The sequence below is a fragment of the Leptodactylus fuscus genome, chromosome 3 (genome assembly GCF_031893055.1).
Source record: "Leptodactylus fuscus isolate aLepFus1 chromosome 3, aLepFus1.hap2, whole genome shotgun sequence".
Taxonomy (NCBI): domain Eukaryota; kingdom Metazoa; phylum Chordata; class Amphibia; order Anura; family Leptodactylidae; genus Leptodactylus; species Leptodactylus fuscus.
The window spans coordinates 65,054,364-65,068,102 of record NC_134267.1 but is presented as its reverse complement, the minus strand read 5'-3'; the positions used below and the strand labels follow the sequence as shown (position 1 = coordinate 65,068,102).

Below are 13,739 nucleotides of genomic sequence, written 5' to 3'. Positions count from 1 at the left end.
CCGTGTTTGAGTCTGGCAAGCTCCAGATCTGCTACCAGGTTCCAGCCATTATCACAGGCGCAAAAATGCCAGGCCCCAGGTGTAGCAGGGAAAAAAAAATGCCATCTCAGCCAGGATGGCATCCCTGACCTCGGAGGCACTGTGCTGTCTGTCCCCCAAGCTGATCAGTTTCAGCACGGCCTACTGACATCTCCCCATGCCAGTGTTACAGTGTTTTCCGCTAGTAGCTGGGGTGGAGGTTGCAGCTTCGTAGGGTTTCAGTCTACTCCTGCCATGAATTTTGGCCTGGGAGAGGAGATAGGCCACCCCAGTTTGCACCCGGGGAACAGACTCCACCACATTCACCCTGCCTGTCATTAAAGATAAGCACTGCAGCATCCCTGACCACAGGCGCTTGTCCATGTGTCGGTGGTCAAGTGGACCTTGCAGCAAAGCGCAGAGCTCTGGGCCCGACTGATGTTATGGGACACATGCAGGCGCAAGGCAGAGACAGCACACCAAGAGAAGTAGTAACGGCTAGGCCCAGCATAGGGAGGTGCCCCAGCTGCCATCTGCTGACGGAAGGCCTGGGTCTCCAGAAGCATAAACAAACACCAACATCTCCAGGGCCAGCAGTTTATCGATGAGGCTGTTACAGGCTTGGGCATGGGGGTGGGTTGTATTGTACTTCTGCCTGCAATGAAAAGCTTGGGAAATGTGGAGTGGCTGGGAAGAGGCGCATGATGGTGCAGGCCAAAAGGGCGCATGAGGGTGAACTCCCCAATGTGTCAGAGATAGGTGTGTAGGTGTCCTTGCATCATATACTTGCACCATATTTGGCTTTGGAAGTTAATTTTGTGCCAAAAAGTGGTTAAGACAGCGATCCCTCAGCTACTCCCGTTACACTGTCTATTGAAGTTACCATCTGTGGAAGTGGACCACCATTTCTAAGATCCCAAAGGAAGCAGGCAAGAGATGTGCAGTTCAGAAAAAAAGATGAGAAAATAAGTTTAGGCTGTAGAGCACAGAGGGATCGGAGAGGACAGAGCTGGTGTCGGCCAGGTATTCCCACAACATGCGCCTATACTTGTCCCTCCTGGTGACACTAGGCCCCTGAGTGGCAGTAATTTGTCCAGGGGGGCCATTAACGTGTTCCAGACCTAGGAATAAGTCTTCCAACAGGGTAGAGTTTTGCATGCCTTTGCTTCTACCCACTGTTTTTGCTGCTTAGCTTCCCTCCACATCTACTCTGCTTTCACCCCTAAACATCACCCCAGTTTATGCCTTTGCTTCTACCCAGGTTTTTTGTTGATTTAGCTTCCCTCTACATCTACACTGCTTTAGCCCCTAGACATCACCCCTGTCCATGTGGGGTCGGTGGCCTCGTCATCCACCAACTCCTCTTCCAATTGCGCACTGCCCCCTTACTGCAAACCGCACATGACCACAGCTTGCCTTGATGGCAACTGTGTCTCATGATCCCCACTTAGGTCCAGACAAGTCGGTGGCGGGTCCAAAACCCCAAAATTGGAAGGAAATGGCAGATGCTGCAGTATTTCTAACACCTGTTCCTGGTGCTCGGGCCTGGTCTGTGTTGTACCCTGCACCCTGCTTAACGCATCTGCCATATCCGAAGTTGTGCTGAGCGCATGCTAATGTTTCGTGTCCAGTGCAATGGATGGGATGGGATTTCACATAAGTCTGCCACCCATGGCCACTCATGGTTGAGCAACTGAGGGAGTTGACTTTGACGAACCCGAGGGTTTTGGAGTTGGAACTACATCAAAGGTCTGTGCTGCTCACACACTCTGCTCAACACATGATATGTTTAGTGCCAGCAGTGTGGAGACGTCGCACAACAGCCGTTGTTCCAGCAGGTACAGGCGTTGTAGGAGTGCATAGAGGCTAGCAGCGGCAACTATACACTTTAAAAACTATCCGCACAAGCGCCACACTTTCACCAGTAGCTCAGGAACATTGGGGTACCTTTTTCAAAAGATTAGCAGCAATGAGTTAAAAACGTGGCCCAGGCATGGAATATGTTGCAGGCTGCCAAGCTACAGAGCCAATCCCAGGTTACGGCCATTATCACACATGACAACATGCCTGGGCCCAGGTGCAGTGGCAAAAACCACATTGCCGTCTCATCGAGGATGGCATGACTCACTTTGTAGGCAGTGTGCTGTCTGGCCCCCAAGCTGATGAGCTTCAGCACGGCCCGCTGACGTCTCCCCACACCAGTGTTGCAGCGTTTCCAGCTCGTAGCTGGGGTCAATTTAACAGCGGAGGAGGGTGGTGTTTCAGCCCTCCTCCCAGGAATGTTGTGTGGGGAGACAAGTCAGGCCACCACATTTTGCGACCCGGTCCACGCCTCAACTACATTCAACCACTGTGCCCAAATTGAAAGGTAGCGTCCCTGTCCGCATGCACTTGTCCATTCGTAACTGGTCACATGGAACTTTAGGGCTAAGCGCTGAATTTAGGGACCGCCTCATGTTTGGGGGAAAGTGCTGGTGTGGACGGCACAGTGCGGTGGCGCAGTAGACACTCTGCCCAAAAAGGGCAGAGTGTCCCCCAGCCGGGATTCCAACATCTCCTGGGCCAGATTTCTTGAGATGAGGCCGTTGAAGCCTTGGGCATGTGGGTGGGTTGCGCTGTACTTTAGCATGAAATGAAAGGCTTGGGAGATGGGGAGTTGCTGGGAAGAGGCGCATGATGGCGCGGGCAAAAGGAGAAATGGCAGGAAAAGGTGAGGATAAGGGTGAACTCCCCAAAGTGTCAGAGGCAGATGTGGAGGTGTCCTGGCTCCTGGTCTGGACTGCAGCGCCAGCCCTGTCAACAGTGGAAGAGGCAGTGGCCGCCAGGCCAAACGACGATTATCCTGCGCTTGTTCTCACCCACTGAGCCCAGGGCTTGCCTTCCAAATGATGGCACCCGCAAGAGGTGGTGAGATTCCTCTCCGCAGATCTCCAAACCATCTTGGACTTGCAAATTGCACTAAATTTGTCATGTAACTGACATGTATATGATGAGTCTATCCATTGTCTGTTCATTTTGGTGAAAGTCAGCCTGTCAGCTGACAGACAGCTGTGCTTGTCAGTGATGATGTCACCGGCTGCTTGTACCCCCAGTTTTTGCTGCTTAGCTTGCCTCCACATCCACACTGCTTTTGCCCCTACACATCACCCCTATCCATGCCTGTGCCTCTAGCCATAAGTCTGCCACCCATGGAAACTCATGGTGCAGAAAGTGAGGGAGCTGACTCTGAGGAACCCTTGGGTTTTGTAGCTGGTACTCCATCAAAGGTCTCTGCTGCTCACACACCCTGCTGAACATACGGTATCTAGGGTTAGAGCGTGTGGTGACCTCGCACAACAGTAGGTGCTTCAGGCAGATGTAGGCCTTGCTGGAGTGTATTGCGGCTAGCTCCAGGTACTGTAGACTTGGGAAAGTGGGTGTCCAAGTGCCGCACTTTCACCCTTAGCTCAGCTAATTTGGGGTATGTTTTTAAAAATCATTGCACCACTACATTGAACATGTGGGCCAGGCATGGAACGTGTTGGAGGCTGGCAAGCTCCAGAGCCCTCCAACAAGCTAAAAAACCTGGCCCCAGGGGCAGCGGGGATAAACAAATTGCCATCTCATCCAGGATGGCATCCCTGACCTCAGAGGCAGTGTGCTGTCCGTCTCCCAAGCTGATGAGCTTCAGCCCAGCCTGCTGACGTCTCCCCACACCAGTGTTGCAGCGTTTTCAGCTCGTAGCTGGGGTAAATCTAACAGCGGAGGAGGAGGAGGGTGGTGTTTCAGCCCTCCTCCCAGGAATGTTTTGTGGGGAAACAAGTCAGGAAAATTCTTGAAACGGGAGAGTTTTGCATCTTTGCCCTTGCTGCCTATGGACATCCCTTTGCCTCTAGCCACCATTTTCCCTGCTTTGCTTGCCTCCACATCCACACTGCTTTTGCCCCTAGACATCACCCCAGTCCATGCCTTAGCTTGTACCCCCAGTTTTTCCTGCTTAGCTTGCCTCCACATCCACACTGCTTTTGCCCCTAGACATCACCCCAGTCCATGCCTTAGCTTGTACCCCCAGTTTTTCCTGCTTAGCTTGCCTCCACATCCACACTGCTTTTGCCCCTAGACATCACCCCAGTCCATGCCTTAGCTTGTACCCCCAGTTTTTCCTGCTTAGCTTGCCTCCACATCCACACTGCTTTTGCCCCTAGACATCACCCCAGTCCATGCCTTAGCTTGTACCCCCAGTTTTTCCTGCTTAGCTTGCCTCCACATCCACACTGCTTTTGCCCCTAGACATCACCCCAGTCCATGCCTTAGCTTGTACCCCCAGTTTTTCCTGCTTAGCTTGCCTCCACATCCACACTGCTTTTGCCCCTAGACATCACCCCAGTCCATGCCTTAGCTTGTATCCCCAGTTTTTCCTGCTTAGCTTGCCTCCACATCCACACTGCTTTTGCCCCTAGACATCACCCCAGTCCATGCCTTAGCTTGTACCCCCAGTTTTTCCTGCTTAGCTTGCCTCCACATCCACACTGCTTTTGCCCCTAGACATCATCCCTATCCATGCCTCTTCCCCTAGCCATAACTCTGCCACCCCTGGAAACTCATGGTGCAGAAACTTTGGTTGCTGACTTTGAGGAACCCTTGGGTTTTGTAGATGGAACTCCATCAAAGGTCTGTGCAGCTCACACACCCTGCTCAAGATATGGTATTGTAGGGTTTCAGCGTGTGTGAATGACGGACAACAGCCTGTGTTTGGACAGATGTAGGCCTTGCTAGAGTGTTTTTAGGCTAGCAGCGACTCCTGTGCACTTGCAAAAGTGGGCGCACAAGCGCCGCATTTTCAACAGTAGCTTCGGTACATTTGGGTATGTTTTTAAAAAACTTTGCACCACTAGGTTAGACGTGGGCCAAACATGGAACGTGTTGGAGGCTGGCAAGCTCCAGAGCCGCTACCAGGTTCCAGCCATTATCACAGGCGTAAAAATGCCAGGCCCCAGGTGTAGCAGGGAAAAAAAAATGCCATCTCAGCCAGGATGGCATCCCTGACCTCGGAGGCACTGTGCTGTCTGTCCCCCAAGCTGATGAGCTTCAGCACCGCCTGCTGACGTCTCCCCACACCAGTGTTTTAGCGTTTGCCGCTAGTAGCTGTGGTGGAGGTTGCAGCGTCGTAGGGTTTCAGTCTACTCCTGCCATGAATTTTGGCCTGGGAGAGGAGATAGGCCACCCCAGTTTGCACCCGGGGAACAGACTCCACCACATTCACCCTGCCTGTCATTAAAGATAAGCACTGCAGCATCCCTGACCACAGGCGCTTGTCCAAGTGTCGGTGGTCAAGTGGACCTTGCAGCAAAGCGCGGAACTAAGGGCCCACCTGATGTTGAGTGACACGTGCTGGTGCAAGGCGGGGACGCCACACCGGGAGAAGTTGAGACAGCTAGGGACGGCATAGTGAGGTGCCACAGTTGCCATCAGGTCCGGGAAGGCGGGAGTTTCAACAAGCCGGAACGCCAACCTCTCCTGGGCCAGCAGTTTAGCGATGTTGGCGTTCTAGGCTTGCGTGGGTGGGTGGTTAGCGGTGTATTTCTGCCGGCGCTCCAATGTCTGAGAGATGGTGGGTTGTTGTAAAGAAGCGCCTGATGGTGCCTTTGATGGTGCAGGAGAAGGAGATAAGACAGAAACAGGGGAGGATGAGGGAGAAGTCAACAAAGTGGCGGAGGCAGATGAAGTGATGTCCTGGCTCGTCCTCTGGAGTGCATCGCCAGCACTGTGAGCAGAGGCAGTGGCATGAACGGCGGGCGACGTTTGTCCTGCCGTTGCTGCCTGCCACTGATTCCATTGCTTGGATTCCAAATGACGGTGCATTGAAGTGGTGGACAGGTTGCTCTTCTCAGGGCCCCTACTCGATTTCGAGAGGCAAATTGTGTAGACGACACTATATCTGTCCTCGGCGCATTCCTTGAAAAAACTCTACACCTTCAAGAAACGTGCCCTCGATGGGGGAGTTTTTCTGGGCTGGGTACAAAAGGGAACATCTTCGGACATTCCGGGTCTGGCCTGGCTTCGGCAAAGCAGCTGACCTCTGCCTCTGGACATGTCTCTGCCTCTAGCTACCCTTTTTGGTGCTGCACCTGCCTCAACATCCACACTACTTTCCCAGCTTGACATCTGCCTTGTCCAGGTGGGGTCGGTGTCCTCGTCGTCCACCACCTCCTCTTCCAACTCCTGTCTCGCCTCCTCCTCCTGCACAATGCGCATGTCAACTGGCTGCCCTGACAGCAACTGCGTCTCATCGTCGTCGATGAGGGTGGGTTGCTGGTCATCCGCCACCAAATCGACCGGAGATGGAATGGAGGAGACTGTAGTGTTTGAGCATCTGGACACAGATACTCGTCTGTTAGGTCCGTGGAATCGCGAAATGGAGGGGCAGGTTGCGGTACAGTCAAAGGAAGGGAGAACAGCTCTGGGGAGCAGGGACAGTTGGGGTTATTGTTCTGAGAAGATTGGGAATTTTGGGTGGAAGGAGGACAAGACTGTTGGGTAAGAGGAGGTAGAGGCTGACTGGCTGGTGGACAATGTGCTTTAAGCGTTATCCGACAGCCATTGCAAGACCTGTTCCTGGTTCTCGGGCCTACTAATCTTTGTACCATTCAGCCTAGTTAATGTGGAACTTTTGTGCAAAGCGCAGAACTTAGGGCCCGCCTGATGTTAAGGGACACACGCTGGTACAAGGCTCAACTCACCCTAAGTGCCAAAAACACTGCTGGTGCAAGGCTCTACTCATGCCAAGGGCCTCAATCTCTGCTGGTAGCTCAGCTTAAGGTCATGTAACTTTGTTTGGAAGGGCTCATGTTAAGGGCTAGAAAAGTGAATTTTGGAAGGTCTTACCACATCACACACACACACACACACACACACACACACACACACACACACACACACACACTCAAAATGACAGTTAAGGGTGAGGGCTTTTGGAATTCCCATTGCCTATTCCATTTGTGGTTGTCATGGGGAACGTGATTTAAAGGGGTGGTTGTTACTGTTTGTTGAGCTTAAATTGGGGTTTGTGTCCATCCATTTGGGGAGTAAAGAAGGTTTCCAGGTATTTTCCCACTTTGATAGAGGTTTTTTTGAATGTGGAAAGTGTGTAGTTGTTAGGCAGTGATGTTGGGGTAATAGAGGGTCTTTGGTGTGTTAGATGCCCCCAGGCATGCTTCCCCTGCTGTCCCAGTGTCATTCCAGAGGTGTTGGCATCATTTCCTGGGGTGTCATAGTGGACTTGGTGACCCTCCAGACACGGATTTGGGTTTCCCCCTTAACGAGTATCTGTTCCCCATAGACTATAATGGGGTTCGAAACCCGTTCGAACACACGAACATTGAGCGGCTGTTCGAATCGAATTTCGAACCTCGAACATTTTAGTGTTCGCTCATCTCTATTTGTTTGTTTTAAATAACCTTTCTTGGCCTAATGTTAAAAAATCTTTTTTTTTTTTTTTTTATACTGGACAACCTCATTAATACATAGTTTTACATTCTAATATTAGCTTCAGGAATTGATTTGTGAACAGGATATAGAGTTGCAGTCATCAGTGCTGCATTGGTGGCCATGATACAGACTTTCCCTGATGCCGTTTAGAATCTTCCAGTTAATTTTAGACAATTGTGACGTTTCTCATGTAAGCTACAAATCATCTTGTGCATCTTATTTCTCTTAAACTATAGATGTAAGTATGACTGAAAGGTCAATGACTAATCATTACTAACTAACACCCCTGTCTGTTTATCAGGGGACAAAATGTGTGTTCATGTCTGTCAGTATGGCAAATTGTGCAAATGTTTCCTCTTTGTATGCAATATGTTAACTCTTTCCATATCATGAGGCTGGTGGTTATCCACAGTGTTTATTATCAGTTTGAGGTTGGAGAGTTTTGCTATGTGTAATATCTTCCTTTCTGATCATAAGTGTCTTTGGGTGGGTTTGCACTTTGTTGTTTTCCACAAAAGCGCATGTAGAAACACATGCGCCATGTAAACTCTGCCTTAATGTGAGTTAAATTCCAGAACGTGCTCATTGAGCGTCAGCCGCAGTTGGCTCCTTTATATATACACAAAACATACCAGTTATATTTCATTGTAAAAGACACTTATAGTTAATCATTATCTCCCAAAGAACACAGGAAGGCCTTAAGGTTCAATATAACACAGACTTGCAATAAATAACCATGGACTTAGATGACATATATTTAGACACAAGTAATATCACCTAGACAACATTCTACATTGTCTTCTGAATTTATATTATGTATGTATTTCATAGTAGATGGTTTATAAAGCAGGTAAAGAGTGAAATAAGTCTATTTTAATGTGCAGTGCTAAAAATGTTCCCATTATGGAGAGAGCTAATTGGTAAAAACCCAATATTCTCAAGTACTGAATTCTTAGGCCCCTAAGAAATTCTGACTAAGCAGGACAATAATTAGGAACAGATTTTCCTAGGAGCATTCGTTCCCAGTCATTGCCCTCTTGTTCGAAACGCCCCCTTGCCAAGTGAGATGGAATATGTGGAATACTAAATGTGTGCCAAAGTTATAGTGCGTTTTTATTAGCAAATCTTCCCCATTCTTTATATATATGTGTGTGTGTATATATATGTGTGTGTGTGTGTGTATATATATATATATATATATATATATATATATATATATATATCTCATGTTTTACTACTTTTAAAGGTTTTAATAATAAATATATTGCCATATTCTGACACCCATAACTTTTTCTATTGACAGAACTGTATAAAATAAGCTGTTGATTTTGGTACCATTTATATGTATATATGTATATATGAGTTTTATGAATTTCGTTATTTGGTAGGCAAAGCAGCAGTTGTGACATTGAGTTTCTTTTTAGTTTAATAATAATACTGTAACTTTATATAGCGGTAATATATTCTGTAGCACCTTACAAATTAGAGAGTACATGAACAGACACATTACAATGTGTCAAACAATTAACATATATCAAACAATAGAAGTGAGGTTAATAAAGGTCATATGACTGAAGCTGTATAAGCCTGTCACCAGCCGGTATCTGTGAATATACAGATACTAAGTGCATGGAGTGCAGAGTAACTTTTATTAGAAGAAAATTGCAATATTGAAGACAAGAGAGCATCAGGGCGACAATGAAGGTTTTTTATGTTTACAAAGTAAGAAAAGGGCAAATTCTAGAGAGTGTGCAAGTGTTTGAATATGTGTGGTAAAGGTGAGATCTGAGTCAAATACAACCCCAGACAGCAGGCATGCCACCTCAGTGTAATAGTAAGGCTACAGACAGAAATGGAGATACCAGAGTTAGGTCAGTTAGTAGATGGAGGGAACACAAGATGTTCAGTTTCAGATACAGGGACATGATGTTAAGGGGCTCTATCATTGGGAAAAGTCATTTTTAACTAAGCACATACTTGCATAGGCTATTCCACACATACCTTTTGTATGTAAATCGCCTCAGTAGTTTTTGAATGAGCCCATTTTTTTCATATGCTAATTAGCCTCCAGCGAGCACCTGGAAGTCTCATCGAGCACTGTCCCTCTCCTGTGTGTACTCTGCACAGGCTGCTGCTGATGATGATGATGACTCATCTCCCTGCTCTCACACACAGCAGATACCACAATCCCCCTTTCCCTGTTACTTTGTTCTGATATAGGTTTGGGGGATGTGGTGCCATACAGTGATGTAATCACATCACTTGCATAGGGACATTTTGTGTATCACTTTCTATGGGCAGGATAGGGATTTTACAGCTCCCCGCTCTCTGTCTTAGGCTTTAACAGTATTGGTGTGCGGAGCATGTCAATACAATGTAAGTCTGGTGCTCCAGACGTTTGCCCGGTTTGTGCCCTTCTAACACTGGACCTGTTAAGCCAGAGCCCCATGTATTGTAAACACTGCAATCTTGCCGAGGAGGAAATGCCACAGCAAAAACGACAGCATTTTACACTACCTGCAAAGTGGATAGGATTCTGGCTAACCCATCCACATATTGCAGAAAAACAATATGCCGGCGTTTTCCATATAGACATATTGAAGCAGAAAGTCCACAGAGGAAAACTGCGTGATTTTGAGTGAAAAACACTTTTCCCGCAGAGCATTTGGACTGAGGCTCACTACGTGAGGATGTAACCTTAATGTGTATGAGTACAACTTTACAGAAAATAATGGTTTTATAAACATTCATCATAGAGATCAGCCATCCTCAAATTCCACTGCAGGTATGGTGTCAGAGATCATTTTGGGAGGGGGGCAGGTTAACACAATAAAGCTATTAACGGCATACTAAAAAAAAAAAAACCTACCTAGCAAAATGTAAACCTTGCACTTACTGAAAAACTATATTTAAAGAGGTTTACTTTACTGCACAGCATAAGAATTAATAGCGAGTATATATCTGAACATGCACTGACTGTACAGCAGAATCTGCTGTAATGTCTGGGTCTTCTGTGGTGTTTACAAGCAGCTATGTGAGTCATTGTAAGTCTATACCAGTTTATCACGCCTCACATGTAATTGTATTTGTCTTTTACAGTTACTGGAGCTGTGCAGGTTGGTGAAAGATGATGCCCTGAAGATTGTTTCTGCCTTTAACATACCACGTGACACCATCCAAGCACCTATTGCTGGAATTCCTAATCCAAAAGCACAGTGGGCTTATTACCCCCAGCCAAAAGAAGATGACCAAATAGTGCCAAGAAAAATCAGTGCCAAGCTGTAATCTCACCCAGCCGGATGTTGACACAGTGCTGTTGTATAAATGACAAAGTGAAGTGACTCAGAGAAAATGCTATGCTTTCTTTTCTCAAAATGCAGGAAATTATCCAATTACATTTATAATAAACACTCAATCCTCGTTTAATTGTTAATATTGAGGAAAAGCAAAGAGAACATAAATGAACAACTAGAACGACTTTTGTAATTTAAAAGTAGATTCATTTTCATAATAAACTGAATTGAGAAAAATCATTGATATTAGAATGTGTCTCATTTATTAGGAATATAAGTACAAGAAGTGTTCAATGACACAGGATACGAGTGTCGCACTAGTCTTCCCTTCTGAGCACGTCTGAGTTTTTTCAGTACATGAAGGACGCCATACTTATGTGTCTACCTGACTGTATGACCGCAGATGTAACACAAAGAACAGTCCGTAAGGCTGAGGCCCCACTTTGCAGAAACACAGCTTTGTTTGTTGCAGATTTTGCTGCATTTTTGAGCCAAAGCCAGGAGCGTATTAATACGAAGGTAGAAGTATAAGAACTTGCTATATACAGTCCTATGAAAAAGTTTGGGCACCCCTATTAATCTTAATCATTTTTTGTTCTAAATATTTTGGTGTTTGCAGCAGCCATTTCAGTTTGATATATCTAATAACTGATGGACACAGTAATATTTCAGGATTGAAATGAGGTTTATTGTACTAACAGAAAATGCGCAATATGCATTAAACCAAAATTTTACCGGTGCAAAAATATGGGCACCTCAACAGAAAAGTGACATTAATATTTAGTAGATCCTCCTTTTGCAAAGATAACAGCCTCTAGTCGCTTCCTGTAGCTTTTAATCAGTTCCTGGATCCTGGATGAAGGTATTTTGGACCATTTCTTTCTACAAAACAATTCAAGTTCAGTTAAGTTTGATGGTCGCCGAACATGGACAGCCCGCTCTCAAATGATCTGAAAACAAAGATTGTTCAACATAGTTGTTCAGGGGAAGGATACAAAACGTCTCAGAGATTTAACCTGTCAGTTTCCACTGTGAGGAACATAGTAAGGAAATGGAAGAGCACAGGGACAGTTCTTGTTAAGCCCAGAAGTGGCAGGCCAAGAAAAATATCAGAAAGGCAGAGAAGAAGAATGGTGAGAACAGTCAAGGACAATCCACAGACCACCTCCAAAGAGCTGCAGCATCATCTTGCTGCAGATGGTGTCACTGTGCATCGGTCAACTATACAGCGCACTTTGCACAAATAGAAGCTGTATGGGAGAGTGATGAGAAAGAAGCCGTTTCTGCACATACGCCACAAATAGAGTTGCCTGAGGTATGCAAAAGCACATTTGGAGAAGCCAACTTCATTTTGGAAACAAAGATTGAGTTGTTTGGTTATAAAAAAAGGCGTTATGCATGGCGTCCAAAAAGAAACAGCATTCCAAGAAAAACACTTGCTACTCACTGTAAAATTTGGTGGAGGTTCCATCATGCTTTGGGGCTGTGTAGCCAATGCTGGCACCGGGAATCTTGTTAAAGTTGAGGATCGCATGGATTCCACTCAGTATCAGCAGATTCTTGAGAATAATGTTCAAGAATCAGTGACGAAGTTGAAGTTACGCCGGGGATGGATATTTCAGCAAGACAATGATCCAAAACACCGCTCCAAATCCTCAGGCATTCATGCAGAGGAACAAGTACAATGTTCTGGAATGACCATCCCAGTCCCCAGACCTGAATATCATTGAACATCTGTGGGATGATTTGAGAGCGGGCTGTCCATGCTCGGCGACCATCTAACTTAACTGAACTTGAATTGTTTGTCCAAAATACCTTTATCCAGGATCCAGGAACTGATTAAAAGCTACAGGAAGCGACTAGAGGCTGTTATCTTTGCAAAAGGAGGATCTACTAAATATTAATGTCACTTTTCTGTTGAGGTGCCCATACTTTTGCACCGGTCAAATTTTGGTTTAATGCATATTGCACATTTTCTGTTAGTACAATAAACCTCATTTCAATCCTGAAATATTACTGTGTCCATCAGTTATTAGATATATCAAACTGAAATGGCTGTTGCAAATACCAAAATATTTAGAACTAAAAATGATTAAGATTAATAGGGGTGTCCAAACTTTTTCATAGGACTGTATTTCCCATTCCATTTTGTCGTCATTTTTGCTTTGGCTCAAGAAACTGCAGCAAAATATGCAACAATTTTTTTTTTTTGTTCCCACAACATAGAGCCTCAGGGTGCATGGTCACGTACCTGCAGTCGTAGGTGTCTGATTGAATTCCCACACGTCGCTGCCAGTCGCACAATTATATTGCGTGATCATTGGTGGTCACATCAGGCTGCCAGTATATAAGCAAACATCCTAAAAGATGGAATGAAGGAAACAGCCATGAAACAATGCCATTTTTATTTTGACTTTTTTTGTAAAATTTTTTTATAAGTATTTAATGTCTGTGTATCTAGTGTGCACTGTGTACTATTACATAAGCTCTTGAGCAGACTCACTGCTTTATAAGCAAGGTGATGGTAGGATCAGATGTACGAATGATCCCATCATCAATCAGATGGCCGTATGATGATCAACCAAAATTTAATGTGCAAGGTTTGCTTAGCATGAGGAGCAAGCAAATCTCAGCAAGAAAAAAAATGCCGGAATAGATTTCTATTGTTTTGCTGTATTAAACGCTGTCAATTCTGAAGCAGCAATGCAGGCTAAGGGTTGGTTGACACTAGCATATGTATTCCGTCCGGGGACAGTCCGCATGGAGACCCCCATGGAATACAATCACAATTGCAAGCGTTGTGCTGTCAAAGTGCACGGACCACATAGGCGGCTATAATGGGGTCTGTGTGCAGATTCGTGCGTGGCAAGCACACGGACCCCATTATAGTCTATGGGGTCCTTTTGATTTGACAGCACAACGCTTGCAATTGCGATTGTATTCCATGGGGGTCTCCATGCG

The 13,739-nt window shown here is 46.1% G+C and overlaps 1 protein-coding gene across 1 annotated transcript in view; it reads left to right on the top strand.

Annotated features, from left to right (window-relative positions):
- ACOXL (acyl-CoA oxidase like) overlaps positions 1-11,016 on the top strand; it is a 298,517-nt gene extending 287,501 nt beyond the window's left edge. Inside the window, exon 19 of the mRNA XM_075267702.1 lies at positions 10,585-11,016. Coding sequence (XP_075123803.1) covers positions 10,585-10,770 — 186 coding nt within the window. The 3' untranslated portion in view covers positions 10,771-11,016. The remainder of the gene's footprint in view (positions 1-10,584) is intronic.
- The last annotated feature ends 2,723 nt before the right edge of the window (positions 11,017-13,739 follow it).